The 27,545-nt window shown below is 28.5% G+C and overlaps 1 protein-coding gene across 4 annotated transcripts in view; it reads left to right on the top strand.

Moving 5' to 3' along the window:
- Positions 1-27,545, top strand: part of LOC142325156 (uncharacterized) — a 506,788-nt gene that overhangs the window by 351,362 nt on the left and 127,881 nt on the right. For all 4 annotated transcript variants that reach the window (XM_075366560.1, XM_075366557.1, XM_075366558.1 and 1 more), the window contains exon 7: positions 15,510-15,587. In XM_075366560.1, coding sequence (XP_075222675.1) covers positions 15,510-15,587 — 78 coding nt within the window. The remainder of the gene's footprint in view (positions 1-15,509; positions 15,588-27,545) is intronic.

Genomic DNA, 27,545 nt, shown 5'->3' with positions numbered 1-27,545 from the left:
AAAACTTTTGTCTGAAGCAATTTTTAATATGACCAACCCTTACGGCAAGGGATGACCAAAACAAACCCCCCCAAAAAACCTATAACTTTCTTATTAAGTAAATTATCGAATTCGTTTGAAGTTCCTACTATTCTTTGGATAAGGGCCTAAAAACTACCTAAGTAAAGTTTTTTGATATCACCAACCATTGGCCCAGCGGGTTGATAAAATGGGATTTCGAAGACAAAAAAGAATAATACCTCCCTTAATAGGCACAGAATCGAATCGGTTTAAAGAGGTCGTTAGTCCACTAAACATTACCTAAAACTTTTGTCTGAAATAATTTTTGATATGACCAACCCCTACGCCAAGGGATGACCAAAATATTGCTGGAATTGTAAGAAGATGGGGCTTGTCGTATGCTAAACATGTGAAACTTTTTTCACATACAACCATTGTCGTATTGAGTAAATTTGAAGATTTCCTTAACTTTAAGGTGGAAATCTTTTTCAATATCCTACTTAGCACTGGTGAAATCTACCTCCGCCTTCTGGCGTGCCGAAAGGGATTTTTTTTAATTTAATTAAATTCAAATCGGATAAAACTAGACTATTATATATTATAATATATTATAATATATAATTACGTCAAAATTAGAAAATTTGACGTAATTATATTTAGCAGTTTCAAAAATTTACATTTAGTTTTTTTAATTATCTTGAGTTACAATAGGTGATACTTTCCTAATAATATTAGTAAACAACGAACATTATTATTGTTTTATAATGTACATAATTTTATAATGTACAGTATTATTGTTTTGTTTATAACCTCTAATATATATATTAACTGATAACGGTGTGATTTCATTCAAGTATATCAAAGGCCTGTTAATATTATCAAGTGCCTTGAGGATGCTGTTCAGCTGCCTATCTAGAAGTCCAGCAGGTCTTTGATAAGGTATGGCTGCTTGGCCTACTACAAAAATTAAAAAAGTGTCTCCTTCAACCTTATTACCTATTTGTGCGTAGTTACCTGGATTCTTCAGTTCTAGATATGCTGAACAACCAGATGTGAACCCCCTAGATAATGGAGAGGACGTTATAAGGCTTAATCGTCTCCACGTTCTGGACCTTAGTGACTCTTTTGTGATTTATTTGTAACGCATCTTCTGAGTGTTTTATTGTTATTTAATCTTCTCTAGTTTTGTTTTTCACCTACTTTAAATTTTAATTTTTCTTTCTCGCTGTTCATCCCTTCTTTTATTATTCCTGGTTATCGTTTGATTCGTTACTGATAGACCTATTTTTCCAGTTTAAAGTGTATGTACTTTCCGCACAAGTTATGTTAGTAGTTTGTAATTATTGTGGGGTTTTGATGGTAACCCCACAGTAATTACAAGTGTTGTGTATGATCAAATTTATTTAATTATCTGGGGAAAAAAGTATGTCAACACGTATTGTAATGTGGTTTTTGAAGAAATTTCAGAGGCTGATTAATTTTTTAATGGTTTAAACAAATTATTTAACTCGAACTAGTATGTAATAATATAACGACGTATGTTTGAGAATAAAAAAGAGTATACTTAAGAGTTTTTATTATAAATTATTAAAGACTAAAAAGATTATTATAATACTTTCAAAATCTGTTGTTTTTCAGTAATGGGCTTTTCAATGTCTAAAAATTACAGAAATTAGTTAATAATTACTATGTAATTACAGATTTATACGAGGCTTATTATGTAATAATCAAACTGTATTTTTTTTAAATTTAAATCATTCAATTTGTTTACAAATACGTTTAGAGAAATCTACATCATATATAATTTGTATATTTCAATTTGCCTTTTTTTTTATATAAAATTAACCTTAAATTACTAATTCAAATGAGATGAAAAATTATTTCTGTGTAGGTCAGTTAACAAATATTTGACTTATTAATAATATTATAAATAATAATAATAACAATAATATTAATAACAGTAACGGTTCTTTTTAATGAGATGAAAAAAATGTATTTTTTATGACTAAATGTTAACCATTCTTTTTCTAAATTACCAATTTAAAACTTCGATTAAGATTTGTATTACGTATTTCTTTGTTGAGTAACTTTTTTCCTTCAGAATAATTTTAATATTACTACCTTCTTATTTCTTAATTATTTCATAATTAAAGAATTTTTCTTTAAAAAATTTGTCATCGTGTTTTTTAATATTTTTTATACTGATTTCATGAATTTTTATCTCTGTTGTTAAAAAATTAATATAGATATCTGAATAATTATTTGATAATATTAAGGTACAGTTAAATAGTTTAATTTAAAGAAAGTTATCTTTTTCAAAGTATCCTAATCATTTTATATAAAAAAAGCTACGTCATAAGTCCTTTACATCGTGCCTCAGATGATTAATAACGTAAATATGAGTATGTAATAACGTAAGTATTATTACGTATATCTCGTAAAATTTTATCAACCTGAAACTTTAATCGTCCTCGTTTATGCATTCTTTTTGTTAGTATTGTCTTGATACTATCCTAAAGCATATTTCATAACAAATAATATATTGGAACCGAAATATTTTAATATTTATAATATGAATACTGGACCGCAGCTAAATCTTAATTTTAGTATCTGTTAGTCTCGTATACCATTTTTATTATTACGCATGTCCCATGAGAAGACACTACACTTAATTAACAAAAAATTTGTCATCTTTTTTTTTAATTTAGGCTTGATGAAGTTACTACACATTTTTGTATTTCCTTAAGAAATGCAAACTTCAGTTGTTTGTACTATAGAAATAAGACTAAAACATTTAACAAGGTTATATTTTACTGAATGATTAATCCGAATTTATACGAAAAAACTATTAATTTTTTTTTTAATAATTAGGCTAATTCTACAAATTTTACATTAATAAGTTTTATTAAAATAATCTAAGGAGTTGCAAATACTGTTGTATTTTAATAACAAAATTTCTTAGAAAAAAACCTTATGTATGTTACCACGCTACCAGTAATATTCAAGTAGTAATCTCTAATCTTCATTATTTAGAAAGTATTTCATATCTTCAGTCTCATCAACAATTTTTTTTTTTTTAAATACATTTAAACAAATTTCTTTTGAAAATAATAAGAACACACCAAATGCAAGACATCCATTTCTTCTTTGTTTCTGCATAGTGAAAACAATCTTGACGTAATTGTAGAAATATGTTTAAATACAAGAAATCTACTCTAGCTTTATTGCTCTGCAATCTATTACATGACTACTGATCGTAATATTTATTCCACATCGATATTAATAGACATTATGATAGACTAAGGAATGAAAATGAATGCTAGGGAAACCTTGACTTATTGTCTTCTGAAAATAAGCCAACGAATTCTTAAAAAAAAAATAAAATAAAATAAAATAAGGAATTATTGACAAATAAAATGTTATAATTATAGAGGTATCATATTAACGGAAGTGAGAAAGAAATACAAAAGATTAGCAATTTTGAATTTACTTCTACGTGTATGTAAAAGTGGATACTAAGAAAGAAGGGTTGAACAATTTGAAATGTCAATATGTAGAAAATTAAACGGACAGATAAGGTGAAAAATTAAGAAGTAGAGTAGAATAAACAAGAATAAAAGCTTAAGCAAAGCAATTCAAAATATAATTACTAATTAGCTAGGACGTATTATGAGATGAGAAGGATTGGTTTTAAATAGTGCTACAAGGATCGCAGAAGATAAAAAAAAATTCCGGAAAAGAGTAAAAATTATAAACGATTAAAAAGAAATCAATCAGAATCTTGAAACCTAGGAATAGAAGGAATTAGAAATGGATATGGTGCAAGGAACTTGGCTCAGAAGAAATAACTAACCGACCGGTTTGGTCTAGTGGTGAACTCGTGATCGCAAATCAGCTGATTTCGAAGACGAGAGTTCTAAGATTCAAATCCTAGTAAAGGCAATTACTTTTATACGGATTTGAATACTAGATCGTGGATACCGGTGTCCTTTGGTGGTTGGGTTTCAGTTAACCACACATCTCAGGAATGGTCGACCTGAGGCTGTACATGACTACACTCATTTACATTCATTCATCCTCTGAAATAATACCTTACTGTGATTCCGGAAGCTAAACAAAAAAAGAAAGAAAGAAGGAGAAATAACTATATCACAATCAAAATTTCTCATTAAAATTGGGCACCTTGTATAATAAAGGCAGATTTTTATAAATTCTGAAATTTATTTAATTATCGACTTTTACTTTACAACAGCATTTGTATCTAGGCCAATTATGCTTTGTATATCTATTTGAAAATTAAATCTTCCCAGTCATTATTAAAATTCATTTGACTTCTAATTATCTCTTTTAGCAAAATATTTGGATATGTGTCCCCAGGCAAAAATTCATAGTCTTTGGAGGCATTTCAAATGTAAAGATAGCTTATAAAAATGTTGGAAATATTTATATTTCCAAGAATATTCATTTCTGAAGAATTTATTGGCAAATTAAAGATTATTTTTATAAAGAAATGCTTTTTACAAATTTTGATATTCTCGATACAACATAATATTGTCCTGGACACGGCATTAAATATTTCGCGTTTCCCTGAAAACTGAATATTACTTCTTACTGTAATGGGTTTTTAGTGACTAAAATTACAGAAATCTGTTAATAATTGCTATGTAACTTACAAATTTTTTTCAATGGCCGACCTCCGTGGCGCGAGTGTTAGCGTCTCGACCTTTCATCCGAAGGTCCCGGGTTCATTTTCACACACGCTACAAATCATTCATCTCATTCTCTGAAGCAATACCTAACGGTGGTCCCGGAGGTTAGACAAGAAAAAAATTTTTCAATGACTAAAAATTATAGAGATTAGTTAATAATTACTAAGTAATAACAAATTTGTACGAGGCTTATTAAGTAATAACCTAAGTGTATTTTTTAAAATCATTCAGTTTGTTTAAAAATACGTTTAGAGAAATGTGAACATAATTTGTATATTTCAATTTCCCTTTTTTTATAAAATTATCCTTAAATTACTTGATATACCCTTTATAAAAATTAATTTAAATTACATTCGGTTAATATTTAATGCATCAAACTGCGAATTATCGAGTAAAAAATACCAATAAAGAAATTTTTAACGTTATTATAACAAAGTTGTAAAATTAGAGAGCATTTTATTAAAATATTCTTTTATAAATAAAAAGGTAGTTTCACCTGTATCAAACACTCAACGTTGTTAATTAGATATTTTATCGATAAAAAATGCGTTCAGCAAAGGTAACGTCAATATACTTTTGTATGTGTAAATTACTTTCAAAATACAATGTTTTTTTTATGAATTCTACTTCATTTTTTCCACTCTGGTTTCAAAGATTTTAAAATTACATTCAATTACCAAAATTGTTTTCTTATATTTTTACCACAAATCGGTTAGTAAAATTACATAAAATCTTTTGAAATATTACTTTTCTTTATTCATCAATAAAGGAAAGGAAATAATCTTGTTTACTCTACCTTTTACTTTTACGCAATTACTATTTTATTTATGTGTATTATATTTTACCGATTTTTTTATTTTTTGTAGGTATTTTAGTTGACACATGAAATCTTACATATACATTTACTGATCGAAGCATAACAAGCTATCGGAGTAATCATATCCTGGTTATAATCAAGCTTAAGATTTAGGCTACATAATATGTAATAATTTATATTACGTCTTAATATTATATAGGCTAAAATATACCGTATTTAAATTACTTAACAACAGGTTTCTTTAATAAGAGTTTTTATAATCTAATCCAGTTGAAACGCCGAGTTATTAAACTCATGTTACTTAATCTGGGACTTGTTAGACACGAACTGCATTTATATATATATATATATAATTCTTGTACTAATTAAAAAAGAAATATCGATACTTTGTACGTAGTTAACTTCTAAAATTTACTTCTGGACCAATTTTTATTGTTCGTAATCATTTATAACTGAAGAAAAAATATTTATTTAAGGCAGGCTAGTTGTTCTGGAATAATTTAATACTAGTTATTAAAGCTACATATTTAATCGTCTGTTGTTAAATAATAATAATAATAATAATAATAAACTAAAAGAACAAGTTTAACGACCAAACTTAAATAACTTAGCCTACTTATTTGTTGACTTTTGTTATCGAATAATAATAAAAGATTATACGCATTTTACTAGCAGTTCTTCCATTGTTTCTTTACTTTGGATATGAATTTCCTCAACTATTTTAAAATGCGTTCTTTATTACCGTTATTTTAGTGACTTTTATTTTACCGTCTTATTCAGGTGAGATTATTACCTTTATAATTTTTTTATCTGAAATTATATTTATAATCAGTTTGGTATATTAGAAACCATAAGTAAATATTTTGACAATAATCAGGTCATAAAGAGTTTCCCTTGAAATACCTTACTTAGATTCTAGACATCAGCAGTTGATCAAAGATAACATAAGCATTGATAAGTACAGCCAGTAATGAACTAGAAATCATAATTATGTCCAGTATTATGAATAAAACTACAACATAAAAAAAATAACAGAACATAGAAACAAGTAACATTAGAAACATAAATGATCATAAACATAACGTAAATAATTTGATGATGCACAACTGTAGAGACTGGTTCGACCAAGGACATGGGGAGGTCGATTTTTGCACGGGCCAATGACTTTCGGGACATGGGTCGTTCAATGTCTACCTCCATTCCAAGAGGAGAAGCTATCAATATTGCGAGGAAACAGATGATGTCGAGCACACCTTTTTAACGTGCCCCTGATGGGATTCCGAAAGACCATTTGACTAGTGGTCACCCATGAAGAAATAAAGGGAATCATGACACACTCGAGAGAGGGCTGGGAACTATGTGTAAGCTGGTTCCGGGGAGTCCTCTTTAAAAAGATGGAAGAAGAAATGAGATGATTGTTTGGTGTACTGTTCGAGGGGGACGGTGGAAGGCCAGCTCTCGGTGGTGGGCAGCGAAGGTCCAACAGGATCGTCGCTGCTGGGAATGCCAGAAGCCGCCTCTCAAGGACGACACCGGATATACTCGAGGTCACGAGTGGTGATGATGCGAAACCTAGCGATGGTCCATCATCACTTCGTGAGTGGGGTACGTTTTTTAGTGCGTCCCCGCCATCAGCGGGAAACCCCGCACACCCAGCAGTACGGCCTTCTGGGTGTAGCAGCATAACGAGCGTTTTTTTTTGTAATCAAGTTAAAAGCCAGGGGGTTTCTTTGAATTCCGCTCCTTTTCAATCACTTCCAGCATTTTCCTAGATGAGAAAGTTTTAATCGAACGACGAATCGGAATCGGGCTATCTAAGAAGTATGAAGAACAAATAGGTCATTTGAAGAGCAAAACGGTCGTCTTCCCATTATCACTTCTAGCCCAAGACCCATCTGTTTCTTTACTAGATGGACCTGAGGCCATGACCGCTAAGTTTCCTCGTGGCCTTCCACAAAGCCTCTTTTTAATGGTGAAAAATTGCTAAGATAATTTTTAAATGTCTCCTCCTTAAAAAACTTTACGACTCGTTTTAACTTCCGAGACAGCCTGTTTAAATCCTCTGGTCTCCTGTAACATTGCCATCTCCTCCTGAGCCACTTCGTATTTGAAATAAAATCGATTACTTCTCGTGGGTAGTCCGCTTCATCTTGTCCTTTGTTCTTGTCCCCACGCGTTGAGTTCCAGGTTGTTTTCTGTAACACCGAGTCAGGTAGGTCGCATATTCTATATCAGCCAAACATTTCAACTCAATAGGTACGGCCAGTTCATCCTCGATCCAATTTCTGTAAGACCTACACCAATCTGCCCTGTTGTGTAAAATTTATCAAATTAGTATAAAATTTGACAAATATAGATTATATATGTTTTTTATGCCACAATTTATATAAGAACTGTTTATCAGATAATATCTTTCAGTTATATGATCAATGTTGAAATACAGTTTTAATCATTTAAAAATATTATTTAGTTTTGTATAAACCTAGATAAAAATTATGCTCATATTATGATATAGATTCCATAACTTCTTTACTAAAAAATTTTATTAACTTTTTTAAATACTTTTATGTATTTATTTAAAATTCTAACGTAAAATATATTTAAATTAAAAATTATTTGTTGAATTTTTAGTTTCTTTCTTAGTGGTAAATTAATGATTTTAGTTTTTTAATTTCTTAATGGTTAAAATTTCCTAAATTATTTAGTACTATTTACTATATTTTATTTTATTTTGCACTATTTTAATATATAAAGTAATATAGTAAAAAAATAAATAAATAAAATACATTTAAACCAGTTTTATAAATTCAGTAAACATGAATTTAATGTTTCATAGTTACAGCGAAAGGTAGTACTGGGATATTAAATTTATATTATTGTATTACAGTACATTTAAATGTAATTGGATGAAATGATATTTTAATGGATTCATTATGGTTAATAGTAACAAAATGCAACCATTGTGGTTTCACTTATAACCGGCGGGACGTTTTAATGCTGTATTTAAGATTAATACCTTATAAGAGTAAATTTATATTAACTATTTGCTCGTTGTTAATTTTGTATCATCTAAAGTTGTATATAAAACTTAAAATAATATTAAATATATGATATGAAATTGTGTGTACGTGTGTCCTAAAATATTGGTTACATTAAGTAGCTAAGTAGCTATTTATTTGTGCAATATAATGAATAACCTAGACACATCACGAAATTTTATATCCGGTAGAACTGTTAAGGGGTTTTTAATGGTTTCTCTTAGAACTTATGTTTTTGGTCAACTCTACCACCAGATTATTGTCATTCGATGAGTTACCATATATTTTAAAGAGAACATGAAAATTTATTATGTCATTGCAAGAAAATTAAAAAAAGAAAAGAAAAACTACATAAGAATAATTCCCTTGGCCTTATATATATATATATATATATATATATATATATATATATAAACTAATTTTAATACAGAAAAGAAAAGTGGATGCTTCAACAGATAACGAACTGGATAATTCAGTTTAATTGGGGGTTGGTTTTTATTGCAAAGAATAAATTAATAATCATTCAATCAAAACCAGTATTATTTTTTTTTACAAAAGTTCATAAACACAAACATATTACAAACATTAGGACTTATCGTGCCAAAATGTTTTTATATTCTAAGTAATAATTAAGTTATCAATAATCTTTAACATTTTAATAAAATATCGATGAAAATATCATTTTCAAACCTTACTAAATATGAGCATTATTTTCTTTTTCTTTTGAAATTTCATACTTCATTTATACACAAATCCTAAAAATATACTAAAAGCATTTAATAATAAAAAAATTACGATGTAGAAATTAAATCGGTTAGTTATGAATGATTTATAATTAATTTGTTTTTGTTATTTAGTTTATTTACTTATTTGATTCTTTTTTTCCTGTTTGGCCTCCGGAAATTACCGTTCAGGTATTACTTCAGAGGATGAAATGTATGCGTGTAAATGAAGTGTAGTCTTGTACAGTCTCAGTTCGATCATTCCTGAGATGTGCGGTTAATTGAAACCCAACCACCAAAGAATACCGTTATCCACGATCTAGTATTCAAATCCGTATAAAAGTAACTGACTTTACTAAGACCTGAACGCAGGAATTCTCGACTTCCAAAATAAATCGAGATTTATTATATTTATGTTTATTATTATTTATATTATATTTATTATATTATATTTACTAATTTCAAGAATAATGATTTGTAATACCCAATCTTATTTATTTACTTTGAATTTGAGATGATTTGGGAGTGTTTGGTAATTTATTATCAGAATTTTTATTGTCTTTTTTTCTGGTTTGATTATTTATAAATCTATTTGGTGATATTTGTTTATTTATTGATATTTTTATTGGCATTAATCTTAGGTCTTTTCATTGTTTTTTTTTTTAATATAAATTCTTTTTGAATTTAATTATATTTTAATAATTTAGTTTATTTCATTACTTTACTAAGAATGCTTAGTATCTTTTTCTTTTTCATTTCCCGCAGCTGTCTAGCTAAATATAAACAAACATTCATTTTATTAAATTACTAGCCGGTCGGGACTCCGCCCCCTAGACGTTTGGGACCAGGAGTTCTTCGAACCTCCCTGGCTTCCCTGAGCTGGCCGGACTTCGCTTCCATCGCCATTCCCGTCTAGCCAGAGGGCTTCGTCTCAAGAATCTCCGCAATGTTTTGTTTCCCTCATGAGAATAATACTGATAAATAACAGTAAAATATTTAGGTTTTATAGAAACCTGAAAAAGAAATTAAATTATAAAAGACAAAATAGTAGTAGTAATTATATAGTACCCATAGATCTTTGACGAGGAAAACTTTGCAACTCTACTCTGTTGCAATGGTGACAGACACATAACAAAGAAGTAAAAAGATTTTTTTTTTCTTTAATGAATATCTTTAATTCATAATCTCAACAAATTCACCCTCAAGGGGACTAGGGTCTCGATTTATGGCTTCAAATCTTACCTGGGATAACACAAATGTATCCCCTACACGTTTGAAAGCAATCGATCGATTGGTTCTTGCGTGATACGAGATCAGACAAACTTTAGGCGTTTTAAATATATATATATATATATTTATATATATAAAAGATATACACCAAAAACCAATTTTTTATTGAATGCATTCAGTAATAAAAGTATATCATGATTGCAATCATCAGAATTGAAGGGCTATTTTTTAATTTATGTTTCGTTAGTTCAATAAAACTTTTCCTAAAGGGTGAAAAAAAGTTGTAGATGTTTTAAATAAACACAAAGTGAAAATTAAAAATAAGGTAATAAATCTATATTTTTAATATTTTCTTTAACTCTACTACCTTTTAAAATGCATAAAAGACTTAAATAATACGGTTTAAAAGGTTTATGGACTATCAAACCATGTTTAAAACGAATAATTTGTTTGACCTTTTTGAAACCGGTGAATAAATTGTTAAATCATACATAGACTTTGTTATAAAATACCGTATTTATTCCTATTGAAAATTATATTTCTTTACATTTAAATAGTTTTCAGTTAATTTTACGGTTTTATAAACGTTCATTTCATAATCATTTAATATTTTACCATAGGGTAGTTATTTTTTCCGTAATATGTTTTTTTGCAGAAATAATTTCTTCTAATAATATTTTGTGGTACTCATCAGTAACGATGTTACCATCGTATACAGACTTTCTCAGATGGTTGCCAGATGATTTCTCACGAACTACTATGATATTATAATCTACGTATTTCTAAATTACACCAAACATTACGAGTAAACACCAAACATGACTCAGAGTTTGACATACGTTTTTATGTACTGCATTTTATATAAATGACGTGAAATCCCATTGATGTAACTAAATTTGTATACTCCCATTTGTAGTACAACATGGATTTATGTTTATTTAAGTATATTATACATATATGCACAATAGTTCTTAAACGATTACTTTTGTAATTTGTCATTTAAATATATTTTTCTATTTGTTCGATATTAATGAAATTATTAAAATAAACTTGCGTTGATAAAAGAAGATAATTTTTGCTTAAAAACTGATTTATATTTTTTTTAATTTATATGTTATCACCGTAAGAATTAATTATAAAATTATAAATACATTTGAAAGGAGACTTTTACTTTTTATTATTGTAGTGCAAAACTTATATAAAAGAAATCTTGTATGCATAACTGAATTTTTGCTGAATGTAAAACAAAACTGAAAAAAAGAGAAACAATATTTAATTATTGGGTTGGTCTTCACGTTTCCTTTGGCAACAAACACGGCGTGAATATGATTACACATTAAGGCTATGAAAATAAAACTTTTACAATGGATGAGCATTATTTGAATATTTTAATCACATAGAAAATGTTTAATTCAGAATTATGTTATTCAAAAGCTTTTTTCTTTTATTTTACTGAGAATAATTTTAATAACTTTTTTTTTTTTTGTTCATTTTCTATTTACCTTTAGATAATGTATTTTTAATCAATAAATAGCTCAAAGCATAGTAACTAATTGTTACATTCAATTTATCATTCTTTAAAATTAATTAAAATGTTTCTTTAAACCGGATTTGTGAAAAAATATATACTAACAATAAAATTAATAATAATAGCTTAAAGATTGTTTTATATTGTATTACGAGCAGATAGATTTCAGATCAATTAATTGAATAATTTTTTTTGTAATGCCCTATGCCCGGGTGATTATAAAACAAAACTTTAATATATTACATTTATATTAAAAATATATACTTAAAACTTAGTCGTTTGGAAACTGTACTTACAAGTTAAGTAAGTAAAATTAATGCAAGTAGTGTGATGTGGTTTATTAGATTAATTGATATATCTTATTATATACCAAAATTACTGAACAATTCTAGACGAGAATTAATGATTTGGCAGGAGTAATTACGGGTATGGAAACAAACGATACTATCAATTGTAGTAAACTTGTAGGAAATAGAGTTTGTTTCCATGGCAACTATAACTTTCACCATTAATAATCCACTTTTATCCGTTAATTTTGAAGTAGCATTTACAATGTTTACACTCTTCTTTAGATTAATTTTTTTAATTTTATTTTTTATTTTTATTACTATTTTATCTATTAAGTTTCATCTCACGAATTACAAGTATGAGATTATTTATTTATGGTGTGATTTGATTGTTAGACAATTCAAGCAAAACGTTTTTTCGTCATTTTCGTATATTTAATAAATATATATAAAATTAACATAGCATTGAGATAAAAATCTGATGTGGAGAACACATGACTTCCTTGTACGCCTATTAATTACATTTACACATTTTTTTTTTTAATGAAAAATGCATAAAATTTTATTTCATTAAAAACTTTGATTTTTTTTCGTTTTTTTTTTGTTATTATTGGATTACTGTTCATCGAAATTTTTTTTTACATTGAGGAGTTAATAATTATTAATAAATCAATATATTTAAATTAAAATAAAAAGTTAAAAAAATGAGATTAAGTCTTGATTTGAACAGATGTGCCTTCCCCTAAGATCAAAATATTTCATTAATTTAACTTTTATTGGCTATAATTCTGGAATCAATGAAAATAAATACCACTTATGGTATATAGTTGAATAGCTCTTAATGTTGGCTTATTACTGCAGTTAAGAAAAAGTCCAAAATCCATTTTTTTGGGGATTTTGGGCTTTTTGAATACTTTTGGTTCAGTCGAATCAAAAGAGAAGGTGCACAACTAGATGTTACAACAGTCCTAAATCCAAAATTTCAACATCTTACGGCTAATCGTTTTTGAGTTATGCGAGATACATACATACGTACGTACGTACAGACGTCACGCCAAAACTAGTCAAAATGGATTCATGGATGGTTAAAATTGGTACTTCCGTTGAAATCTGGAAACCGACATTTTTCGCTATCTCAATTGTTTCTTTACTTCGTACAAGAAAGTAAAAATGATTGAACGAAATTACATTTCTTTATTTAATATGGTCTCAAGTATGAATTTAATCTAACAAAATTATATTGGTGTTGACAGTTGGATGATGAATTAATGTTTTGTTGCTGTGCCATCCTGAAAACCAATAAAACTCTTTAAAGGTCTTTAAATCTCAGTAAAGCTCTTTAGATTTAAAGAGGGCAGTGATTATATAACTCATAGTATGACATAGTATCTCGGTGACATAGCAGCTGTCGATATATTGCCACAATAAGAATGGATGAGACGCATCGTCACAAAATTATTTCCTTAAAAAAATCATAAAGTGTATTGCGTAATGTGTCTCTTAAATTAAAAATACTAAATTAAATAGATTTTGAAATAGACTCTATAGACCATGCATCGTGGCAACGGTATTCCTCCTTTATCGTAACAGTAAATACCATTCTAATTTCAAGAGCGCTAACATTTCTTTGTTTTGAATTTTTTTCCAATCAATATATCTATTTCGTATTTTGAAGGAACAGTTACACAACTTATTTTATGATGAGTTTAAAGAATAATAATAATATTAATTTGAATTTATATAGTAATTCATTTCTTATAATTATAAGCGCATATGTTAACGATAAAGATCTAAATATAATAATATTAAAACTATAACTCTCTAGTAATCGAAATAGATAGTAAATGTACCAAATACAGACTGATCTGTCTCGCTAAACATTAAATTTGTTCCAGTCACGGTGTGCCTCATCTCACCATTATTGCATAACTGTTTAATACACGAACGAGTAAACATTTTATTCAGCGTTTACTTTCATACATACTTTAAATACTATTCATTATTACATGAATACTATTACAGTATATTAATTTATTTCGTACTATTTTGCACATTTGTTTAGATTTGATTGCACGCATTAGAATATTTACGGGTTGAGTACAGAAACATTTAAGAATGCATTGTCCGACGTTACTATAATAAATTTTAGATTATGCCTTACACCATGAATATCTGTATTAGATATTGCATATAGATATGCATAGAAACATTTTTATTATTATTTTATCGATATTATTACAATTAGATAATATCGAAGACAAAGAACTTCTGCATATTCGCTTTCGGGTTTGTGATATATGAATAAATCATAGAGTAATATTACTGTTGTAATAGATTACGATATATAACTTAGATATATGTGATTTTGCCTTAGAGAAAATATTTTAATTCTTCTTAAGTTGTAACTTAATAAAGCTATTTAGCTTTGAGTATCTGTCTTGACAATTATTTTAGTTAATATGTTTCAAATATAAATGAGTAGCCCAATCTCCCGATAGAAAAAATTTAGAACCCGAAATGTTTATACAATCTTATATATATATATATAAATTAATGTTTGTCCCGAATACGTTCCTATATACCATTCATCCGATTGCGATGAAACTTTGCTTAGTTGTGCGCACGCCCGCGAAGGTTTCTGAATTAGTTTGGCCCCGCTAGGTGGCGCTTGAGTTGAGATATTTAGAAAAATTTTATTTATGGACTGATCTGGCTCATATTCAGAATATACATTAGTCACGTAAAAAGAAACATTTTTGCAAAGAGTATGCCCGCTAGGTGGCGCCGGTGTCGAGATATTTACGAAATAAACAAATAAATATACAAACCGACTTACTTCTTCTATATATAAAGGCCAGTGTTCGTATGTGTTTCCGCTATAGACTAAAAAACTACTGGAGCGATTTACGCGAGGGGAAAAAAGGTGAAAGAGAAAAATCGAAAAAGGGAAAAAGATAAAAGGGGAAAGGTTAAATTTTGTGAAGTTCCGTAATGTTCATTTTTTAATGCTTTATCAAACTTTCAATTGTGTTCATTTAATGTATTTATATATATGTGATTTATTTACTAAAAAAAATAATTTACCTCAAAGCATCTTGAAAAAAATGTATGTTTATTGTATTATTACTAATTGAAATTTAATTTACCTAGACCGCTAATATCTTAATTATCTTTTCAGTTACGCACGCGGAGTGATCCGATCAAGGAAACTTCTTCGAACGACACAAGCGACCAGCATTCGTGCTGTGATAACTCGGTAAGTTATTTATTAAGATATTTTTCTTTATTTATGTGAGATATCTTTTTTGTTTGCTTGCTTATATATCAGCTTGAACACAGATGTTGGGTTGAGTTGAAACTTGGACTAGACGTTTTCTTCAGAGCTCCTTTTGTCTGTTTGAGTTAAGATTCGGATCCCATACAAGATTACATTGTCGTAAAAATGATAATCTAATCTTCTGTTAAATTTTTAGAAAAAAGGAATAAAAACTTACTAATATTTCAGTGAATATTTAATTCGATGTGGGCATCAGCAAATTTTGGAAGTAGAAGTTATGAGATCACTTCTTGTGTAAACTCAGTATAAATTAACCTAACTGAACGCCTGCTCCGTGAATTGATCAACTTTTCTCTTATATGTTTATCGAAAAACGTTTTTAATCGTGTTTAATTCCAAATTGTTTTGGGCTTTGAGCTTTTTGGTTCAGTCGTTGAAATCAAAAGGGAAGATGCATAAGTAGATGTTACAATAGTCCTAAATCCAAAATTTCAACATCCTACGGCTAATCGTTTTTGAGTTGTGCGAGATACGTATAGACGTACTTACGTACGTACAGACGTCACGCCGAAACTAGTCAAAGGGATGGTCAAAATGGATGTTTCCGTTGAAATCTGAAAACCGAAATTTTTCGTGATCACAATACACCCTTTACTTCGTACAAGGATTTAAAAATGGGCACGCAAAGCTAACCCACGCTCATCTATTTGGCTCTCCTCAACAGAATTGTGAGGAGTACAGTGTTAAATGGTTCTAAACCAATTACTCATGGATTGCACAATGTTCGGGTATATTCGACAATTACACCTGGGTTCAGATGTGAAGGTTTTACTCAACCGGAAGAAATGCATCAAAAGTTGCGATTTCTCTGTGGTAATTGGATGAAGAAATTAATTTAACGGTTGCTTACGCTAGAGACCTCACGGAATACTGTGTCCGCAGTGAAAATAGTTTAGTGGTGATGTTCCAGTACATGTTCGAGTTTGTTATCCAATGTTTGGTGTTTATTGTTTAATTAGTTACGATTACTTAATTTTATTTAAATAACTAATGACTGTTATCGTTGATGTGACTGTAAACAAACGATGGAAAAAAAAAGGTTTTTTAATTATTACTTTTTAAAATTACGTATAAAATGTTGACGATTTTTAGTCGACATCATTAACCACTAAAACTTACTAATTCATAACTTGGCGCCAACTTCAAAACGTCTAAATTTAATGAGATTATTTCTTACTTTTTATAAAGTTGTAAATAGGTTTTTTTGAGCTTATTTTATTTTTTTTAGGAGTCTATATCTCCTGTCGTGTAGTAAAAACAAAAGATAGTCTTCGCTGGTAGAAAATAATGCTATTATTCGTGACAGACCTAGGTGCAAGTGCGTAGCCATGTTCAGAATAATAACCGGCCATGATTGTCTTGGTGCTCATCCGCACCGAATAAATATATATATATCCTTCATGTGTCATTATTTCCTTAGATGTGTCATTTGTAAGGCGGAAAACAGTGTTATGAACTGGTTGCTTTTTGTTAATGAATGTGATTGTTATTATGTAAAGGAATGTCTGTTGGAAAGATCTACTGGCGAGTAAAGAAGTGAATGAATTTATATCAAAATTAGAGCATTTGTAATAAATACATTTTATTTTTTTAAATACGGTTAGGCTTATAATAACTGCTGCCCATATGGAAAAAAGCCTTCTGAAAGTAACTCAAAAGACGAAAAACTTCCAATAAAATCTGGAATAAAAATAAAGGTGATAAGAGATTACTTCCGGCTGTAATCAAAAACCCTGAGAATAGATAATATACTACTCTTCGTTTGTACGTATGTTTCGTTTAAAATGTACAGTTGAAATAATTTTTTCAAATGTTTTTAAATTTGATTTTTTACGTTTAGGGTAAGTTAAAGCAAATTTACGTTCTAAAATTTTTGAAAGTTTGCGTGGAAAATTTTGTAGATGCCAAAACACCATCAGGAAATATAATTTTTACACTGTAAAAATTTAATAACGAAAGACCAAAAAAAATTACTTATCTTCAGAACGAAGTTGTTTTTTCATTTTAAACATTCCGTTTAAGTAGTTTGACTTAATATGAAGACACCAAAGGAACTTTCCCATCAAAATAAATTACAATCAATTATATTAATTAAAAATAAAACTTGAATTCACTTTAAAAAAACATTGAATTGAGAACTTCCTCTTTTTTTGAAGTTTTTTTATCTTTAAATTCCCTTAAGTAGTTCATTTATTTTTAGTCTTAAGACCAGTATACAATTAGCTACATCCTTTATTTATAATGCAACATTGAAGTCATATTTTATCTTCCAATAAACAGGTCAGTTGGTGTTAATATAGCCTATCCTAATAATAAACGGTTTAACAAACTATGGAAAAAAAACAATTTTTACCAGACATTACTATTTTTTTTTAACCTCCAGGATCACCGTTAGGTATTGCTTCAGAGGGTGTGATGAATGATTTGTAGCGTGTGAAAATGCCATGCCTGACCGGGATTCAAACCCGGGACCTCCGGATAAAAAGACCGAGACGTTATCACTCGCGCCACGGAGACCGGCATTAGACATACCTGTTTTTTTTAAACTCTGGGTCCACCGTTAGATATTGCTTCAGAGGATGAAATGAATGATTTGTAGCGTGTGTGAAAATGCTATTCCTAACTGGGATTCGAACCCGGGATCTCCGGATGAAATTAGACATTACTTGGAAAGATGTAAAATGACTCTTTTTTTATCGCCCTTTTAAACGTTGAAATTCCTAGATATTTCCTTGTATGTTTAGTCATTCTTTATTAATTATTTCTAAATCACGCGGTCATCTGCCATTTATTTTAATTTTTCTACGTAATTAATTATAAAAATATGATTTTATCATTAAAAATAAAACTATTTTATTTTTAAACAATATATATTAGGTAGTTTTTATCAACGGTGCTATTACTTAAAAATCTTTCTTCATTCTAATATTTTATGTTTTCATGTAATAAAATACGGTAATGTAAGAAAATGTGACCCTGCATTCGTTTCACTTTTTCTTAATTTTGTTGAACTTAATATAATTATACAACAATAAAAATTAATTACACGTAATAATAATGATGACGTGTTTAATTAACCATATTTAATCGTATGAAATTGTTCACATAACAGTTCTTTTTCTTGCAATCTAACGGTGTATTTAAATTAGCGAACTTTATATAATTTTGTAAATATTATAAAGGAGCATTATAACAAAAATTTAAAAATGATATTAAAAATAATAAACATGTAATGTACGATGGAAAACATTATTTGTTTGTATTACTCAGTATTTTAATTTTTACTATTTGAATATGGTAGTAATTTACAATATTTTATGGTGTGTTCTAACGTAACCGTTAGCAAGTAAAACTTGTATTTACAATTTCATGATTATATCTTATGAAAACTTTTATAAGATATGTAAGTAAAAAAGAATTTGAGGTTTCTTTTACCCTTGTAGGCAATAAAACCATGCAGTACCTGGTTATGAAAATTCAGAGTAAACAACAGGCAAAGTATTACTTTTGTAAAGAAGTTCGATTCGTGGATTTATTGTTTAGAAATCGTAATTTTATGATTGAAAGATTGTAAGTTAAATTATTAATACACTTAATATCTAGATAAAATAGATTACGTAATTCGGGATGGTGTTATAATTTTTTCAGCTACGCAATTTTGCACCTTTCAAAGAAACCAAATAAAAATTTAAATATAATTTTTTTTAGCCCATCGAGCTGGTCTACTAAACTCGTCGTCGCTGACCACTTTTTAACAGCTGATTTTTTAAATCAAAGTTCTGAGATTCAAATCGTTGTAAAGGTCGGTTGATTTTTTACGGATTTGAATACTAGACTGTGGATACCGGTGTACTTTGTGGTCGGGGTTTAATTAAATACACATTTCAGGAGTGATCGGCCTGAGTCTGTGCAAGATTGCACTTCATTGCCTTGCCTGACTAGGATTCGAACCCGGAACCCCCTCCCCCCGGGAAAAAGGCCGGCCAAGACGTTACTCCCTCCACGAAGTTGGAAAAAAAAATTATTAAATTTTACGTCATTTTAAAAAGTTACTAAAAACTTGTTTCTTGTTTCTGGACTGTGTAAAAAAACAGAATTGTATTATTTTGTTTTAGAAAATTATCACTTACATTAAATTAGGAAATAATCACTTACATAAGTGTGACATTTTTACCAATAATTAGAAGAAAAATGAAGAAGACTCTTAGTAGAGTAGATCCTATACCAGGAGATTCTAGTAACATATGAAGATGTAAACGCTTATAAATCTTACCTAAAATATACTCCCTACGTATATAGTCCCTTACGTAATTAATAGATGCTCCTTTACCGAGATATATGAACTATTTATTAATAATAGACTAATATTAGCCAACTAAACAACCGCGTTTAATACATCAGCCCTTTCGATGATACTTTCATCAACTACAACAGGCTGAATATTTTTTACTTATTATCCGCTACTTCTTATGTAACGTACCGTCAAATTATTAAGACTTATTTCTAGTTATATTAATCAGAACAGTGAAGGTTATTTTCAAATATTTCCTTCAAACACTTCATGTTACTACCAACATTACAGTTCATTACATTACATTACGGTTCATTACTTATTTTTTGTCTTTATAACAGTAACTAATTTAAATTTGTTTTAATGAATTTCTTTTTAATTTACAAAATTTCAATTTATCTAAATTATTTTTAGAGCTTCCAATTGAGTATTATCAATTTATGTTATATATCCGGTATTTATTTGTTACAACAAGGGGAAAGTATGTTAATCATCCAAACAAAATTCACTTTTTTGGGATTTTTCGACCTCGTGATCATGAAAAGTCTTAAAAACTGTGGAGTAAATGCATTGTTCGTTCGTACGTGATTGTTTATTTATTTATTGACATCTGTTTGGATTTATAACTCGGTATTGACTGGACCAAAGATCATTCAATTTAATGCGGGTACTTCTGTATACATGTATTGTTCATGTTAATATTTGATATTAGTTTTTATTTTTTAATTTTATCAAAAATTTCTGTGCTATCTTTTTTTAACTGTTCTGAATTGTTTTTTTTCAGTTAACTTAAAAAATGTTTGTTTATAAAATAAAATTGTTCATTTACCAGTATATAATTACAACAGTTAATAGATGTTATACAGTAATATTGTTTTGTTAAAAAATGTATACAATAATATAAACAATACAAAACAACATTAAACAATGTACATTTGTTCCAGTTAACCCAGGAAAAATAACATTTTTATTTATTCGCTTAGGTCAGACGTTTAAAAAATAATATATAACAGTTGATATAAATTTTATGTAAAACAAATTTAAACCATTGGAAAAAACGTTTTTTTTGAACTGAATATATTTTAGCAAAAAGAAAGGAGTAGACATTTACTTATTAAAACTTGTATTTCTTTTGAAGCATCATTTATTAACAACAACTAGCACCCGTATAAAACTGGGTACAGTTTCTTGTATATTTTTTATAACCCAAAATAAATCAAAAGATAAGAGAATTAATTGTAGTTAAATTTACCGGAAAGGAAAAGCATAATTTTATCGACATATTATGCTAATTTTTAATAAAAGATAAATAAATAAATCAAAATCAATAATAGATTTTCATTCGAAACCGTATTTAATGCATTAAAGATGGCGTTTAAGTAAAAACAATAATAATCAATTATAACCTGTACGAATGATTTATGTATTAACATGTTTATGTTGTTTTACCAGTATGGTTAGTTACATAAAAGGATAGTAGAATACAATACATTACTTCACTATTACAGTACTTATTATTGTATAAAATGTCAATATAATCATGTTTTCTATAACCAGGATTTTTATCTTACATTTATGATTTATTTTAGTGTAACCACAATAGCGGTTATGAAAATTTAACTTACCATATATGTTTTATTATTTTAACCTTACAAGTAAATTATTTAACCTATTTTCATACTAGACATCTTAATTTTAAAACGGTAAAAATAATATTTCATGATTTATTTTATTTAATTTTAAAACGTCGAAGATAAATACAACCGCAAAATAAACTTCATACACGCATAAAAAAGATGCACTAAATGAAACTATAATCAGTAAATTTCTAGCGGTTAAAACTGTTTAATATGTCTATTACAGGGCAAGCAATTTAGAATTACTTATTTTATAAAACAGCAGCTAATTTCCGAATTTCATAATATTCCATGTATAACATACTGAGAAATAAAAAATTTGCATTTCCGTTTTCAAGGTTGTTGTAGATCTTTATTTATTAAATTGGCTTTCATTTATTAAAGCATGCTTGCTTTTCCATAATGGTTATTGCGCCCAAGAAGTGACGGAACTGCAGTAAAAACGATTCGCTGGTGTGTATGCTTTAAGAAAAACTGATAAATTAAATACAGCAGTGTATCCTCTTTCTTTTTTCTATTTTAACCTCCGGAACCACTGTAATGTATTACTTCAGAGGATGATATGTATGAATGTAAATGAAGTGTATAGTCTTGTACAGTCTCAGGTCGACCATTCCTGAAATGTGTGGTTAATTGAAACCCAACCACCAAAGAACACCGGTATCCACGATCTTGTATTCAAATCCGTATAAAAGTTATTGACTTTACTAGGATTTGAACCTTAGAACTCTCGGCTTCGAAATCAGCTGATTTACGATGACGAGTTCACCACTAGACCAACCCGGTGGGTCGACAACAGTTTATCACGGTTCTATTCTGTTTTATGTAAAACGGTTATAGGAAAACAGTAAACCTGACACGAGATAAGTCAGCCTTGAATATGATGCAACCACCATCTAGCTTAACAACCGTCCGATTCAATGCTCACAAGGGAAAATAGAAGTAAAGTTGTTCCTTTTTTCTTCTTTACTGTGCATCATACTATTCAGAGAAATCTTTCCGCGGTGTACAGTGTCATATAACTGTATAATATTCAACCTAATAATCGACACCTTCGTTTTGGTCACTACAGGGACTGGTTAAATCATCATCATTACTCTCATATAAAGACATTTTTGTGTTTCAATTTATGCCTCTTGTATTTCAGATCCTTACATCCGTCACAGCTAAAAAAAATATACTAGGGCAACAATGTAAAGCAAGAAATAAATGTACCGACTTTCATCGAGAAAAAATGTCTTGTATACACTGCATTTCTAAGCAGGGGAGATTTTTTTGTGTGATAATATGGAATTATTTTTGCTGAGTACATAATAAAATGTTGTATATTATTAAAATTTTTTAAATTCAGAATAAAACTCGTTAAATCTGTAATAAATACAATTATTTAGGTTACTAAATAATTAATTATTAATTAATTAATTAATTATTTAGGTTAAGTTTACTAATAGTATGTTCAACCTTATAAAAAAGAATAACGATATTCTTAATCACACGGTCTATTTATTTTTCTTGAACCAAGTGTATAATACAAAAGTACAGCTCCAGAAAAATTAACATCTATAAAAATAAATTTCTGGAAAAAAAATAATAAAGAAGTTCACTATCGTCAAAAAAGCTATGAAAAACGTACTTTTTCGTATATTAGGTGTTTTTAAACGAATTAAATAATTAAATAAATTTAATATTTTCAAAATACTACAAAAACAAACAATTTATTTAGAAAACTTTGATAATTCATTATACTCAATTGATTTTATTTCTCTTGTAAAATAATGTATTGTTTGATCACGTTTACGAGAAGTTATTTGTTGTACATGATAAATTTTTTCCCGTTATTTACTTTTATCAGCAACTTATCGTACTCAATTGAACACCCAAGCAAGAAGTTAAAAGCTTTAAAATAAATGTGAAAATTGACTCCTCCACAAAAAAAATTACAAAAAAATTCTGTAAAACTACTACCAATTCAGTGTATCAGATTTCAAAAAAAAGTTTTTTGTAAAGAAATAGTACACCTACTTCAGCTTTTTTCTCACGCCACTTTATTCTCAAACCGTAATCATAGAAAGCTAGGTGAAACCCTACTTGCGCTCGATAGCTTGTATCGCACCAATAATCAGTTTTAACCACATTCAACACATCGCGTTTAAGTTCATGTCAGTCTATCGTTGTCAAATAAAAAGTAATATTATTGTCGGTAGATTGTAGTGCAAAAGTAATTTTTTAGGCCTATCTTGAGACAATCAGCTCAATGATAATGATAATATTATTGATAGATACTCTACATTTAGTGTAGATATTCTACACTTCAGAAATTCCAAAAAAAAGTTTTGATAAAATTTTTTTAAGAGTAGTAAAACAATTCGGTCAAATATCTCTGTTTTGCTCTGTAATTTTCTCGGTACTCTTATAACACCAAAACAGATATTTTTCAATTATAGAGAAAGTTTATTTGAGATTCCACACCATTAATTGACATGTGTAAAACAAAAAATCTTGAAAAAAAATCGATGTTTGTGTCCAAAAATGGAAATTCTTCAAACATATTTCTTCTATACTGGTTCAGACCGTTCTAAATGTTTCTGATTACCTTGCAAATAAATTTTTTCAACCTAGAATAAAGTAAAGACTCATTCTAATAAACATTTAAGAGGTAATTAAAAAAATTTATGAATATTTTAAAGAAAAACTTGTTAAATTTACATTTCTTCTTAAATTTAAAAATACATTTTTATTTTTATAAAAAATTATTTTTTTCCTACCCTTATTTATTTATTTTATTTCCGTCTTAATTTAATAATGATTTATTTAAGAATTTTGTTTTTCTTTATATTTTAATAATTTATTTTTTCTAATGTCTTATTCATTATGTGTATATTAACTGAATAATTGTATTGAATCGGTTTCAGATCACCCCCTACATTATCCTTTCCATAAACTTTTAAGACGCGGTTCTCATTACGTTTGAAATAGTTGTAACTCTCTCTTTTGTACATAAGTGCACAAAAAAATATACGTGCTGTATGAGTGCAAACTCGTACGTGTACACACACACACACACACACACACACACACACACACACTTATATTTTACTTCCTTTATGACGTGAAGGAAGTATTGTGATCGCGAAAAATTTCGGTTTTCAGATTTCAACGGAAATATTCATTTTAACCATCTCTGAATCCATTTTGATTAGTGTCGGCGTGGCAACTACGTACGTACGTACCTATGTATCTCGCATAACTCAAAAACGATTAGTCGTAGAATGTTGAAATTTTGCATTTAGAACTGTTGTAACATCTAGTTGTGCAACTCCCCTTTTGTAACTTTTACAATAATGTAAAAATGTTTACAATAAATAATAATTCAATAATAAAAATATTAGAAGTTATTAGTGAAATAAAATTTTATGTACTTTTCATTTTAATTAAAGATTTTTACAGAGGTTAATAAATTATTAATAAATAAATATATTTATTTTTTTTTTTATGTTAAAAAAATTATATGTATAAAATATAATATAATATATTAATATAAATAATATATATATAATTATTTATTACATATAAATATAATCCATTATATGTATAAAATTATATGTAGTCGGATTAGAAACCGATGTGTCCATGGTTACGGATCCGACATGTTCTCACTTACACCACATAACTACTTGAGGAACGTGAAACAAAAAAAATTAATATATAAACTAATATAAAATGCTGAAACGGACATCAGAAAAAAATGTGATGCAACATGTGTCCACCACAATTCAATTGTGTAACTGTCCACTTTATTAAAAGAATTGGAAGATGGTATCTCACTTTCAAATGAAATCAGTTTAAATGAAGTGCAGAAAAAAATGTGTATATATAATTTAATAGGCTTACAAGGAAGTCATGTGGTGTCCACATCCGATTTTTTTGGGTTTAGGTATCTTATCTATTTATTTATATAGTAAAAACAAGTTTTTCTTACAGTTGCTGATGGATGATAATGAATTTTGCAGTTAAAAATGCCATATCTGATCGGGATTCGAACCCGGTACTTCCGGATGAAAGCCTGAGACCCTACCACCACGTTAAGGAGATCGGTATATAAAACGTTAGAAAATACAATCTGCTAAACAGAGTTTTTATTTATTATCTAAGAAACTCTTGAAACAAAAAAAAATACACCGATTGGCTACCTAATCTGTCATCTAAGTTTGGGGAACACCTAAACTTATGCAACCTTAATAGAGGACTTATACCTTATATGTTATACCTAAACATAATTTTCTTGTAGAAATAAAATTCGTCTTCGCCGTACTAGAGACACAACTAACCAAGCGAATGATTAAACATAGATTGTACCGCATCCGATATTTTCCGTTAAAATTATTGTAGAAATGTTATTAATTAAAATTTAAAACTAAAAAAGAAGAAATAGAGATTTCAAGACACAAAATTATAAAAATTGTTGCGAAACTCATAAAATAATCTCAGCGGCGACGGTTCTCATTTTAAGAACCACTTGCTAATAATAATTCATATCTGTGTTAAAATCTCCCTTCTGTAGATTACTAAATCGACTGTAGGTGGAACGGTTAAACTTAAGTAAAAAGTATATAAATAAATGTAATGATTTGCTTCATAAAATTTCTGTTTTCTATTAAAAAGCCACTAAGCTATACGTTTTTAGAAAACAGTTTTAGACTTTTGTCGTAGCAAAGAGGTGAATCCGATTTTTACCTCTTTGCTCACATGAAACGCTGGCTAGGGGGTCAAAAGTTTGGCACAGACATCGAGCTGCAGACCAGCGTAGAAACATGGCTGAAAACACAGGCGGCTCCGTTCTATGACGAGGGTATTGGAAAGTTGGTACTATGTGGGTAATGTGTGGCGACTATGTAGAGAAATAGCGTAACTATGTTAGTACTTGTTACAAATAATATTTTTTTACTTTCACTGTAGTTTTAATTTCGAGACCGATCGGACCTTGAAAAAAAATAACCCTCGTATTTAGTTCTTACAAGGGGAAGGCACTCGGTTCGAATTCAACTTTATTTCCTTTTTTTTTTAAATTTTTTTTAATTTAAATATATTGATTTTTTAATAATTATTAACCCCCAATTGTAAAAAAATTTAAATAAATAATTCAATAAAAAAAAAATTTAAAACAATTTAACAAGAAATATAAATATATAAAAACTATATGTAATTCAATAGGCGTACAAGGAAGTCATGCGGTGCTAACATGAGATTTTTTATATATTTTTTGGCCGATTTATATAATTTCCCGTTATAGGTGTAGCAGCTTGTATCGCTAAAGCGGGAAAGTGAAAATAAATATAAAAAATTGTATAATGAACATAATATACCAATAAATAGATACGCCTGAAATGAAATTTATTTGTAAGATTTCGTTCTGTAATACCTTTCTGTACAAATAGTAATAATTAAAAAAATAAATAAATAAAAAAGGGAAAGGATGTTCTGTTATATAAAAGGAAAATATTTTTAATATTTGTTTACTGAAGTTAGTATTTGTATGTCAAGAGGACAAGTGAATAAAGATGAAAACGGAGAAGAGTGGATATTGTTTTGGTGCATCGCAGCAGTTGCAGTTGTGTTTATACGCCCTACTAACATGCAACTACTCCAGTACTTGAATATGTAATCATTATATTACGTATTTCTCTTTTACTATATAAAGGATAGTTTACTATATCGTGGGCTTGTAAAAATATATTTTTATTATTTACTTAAACACCGTGTCATGTATTTTGAATACAGACTCCTCGAGTTTATTTTCTTTACCTGCTTAGGTAATATAAATCTAAACAACTTGTATGTTTATACCGTACAAGGTATAACCGTAGATGACTTCTATGTCCCAAATAAAATTGAATAATGTTAAGAATTTTTAATTTACTTTTTATGTACATAAAACTGTAAATAATGTAA

This window comes from Lycorma delicatula, chromosome 5 (genome assembly GCF_047948215.1).
Source record: "Lycorma delicatula isolate Av1 chromosome 5, ASM4794821v1, whole genome shotgun sequence".
In the NCBI taxonomy this organism is placed as follows: domain Eukaryota; kingdom Metazoa; phylum Arthropoda; class Insecta; order Hemiptera; family Fulgoridae; genus Lycorma; species Lycorma delicatula.
Note: the sequence above shows the minus strand (reverse complement) of the source record. Positions and strands in the feature narration are given on the sequence as shown.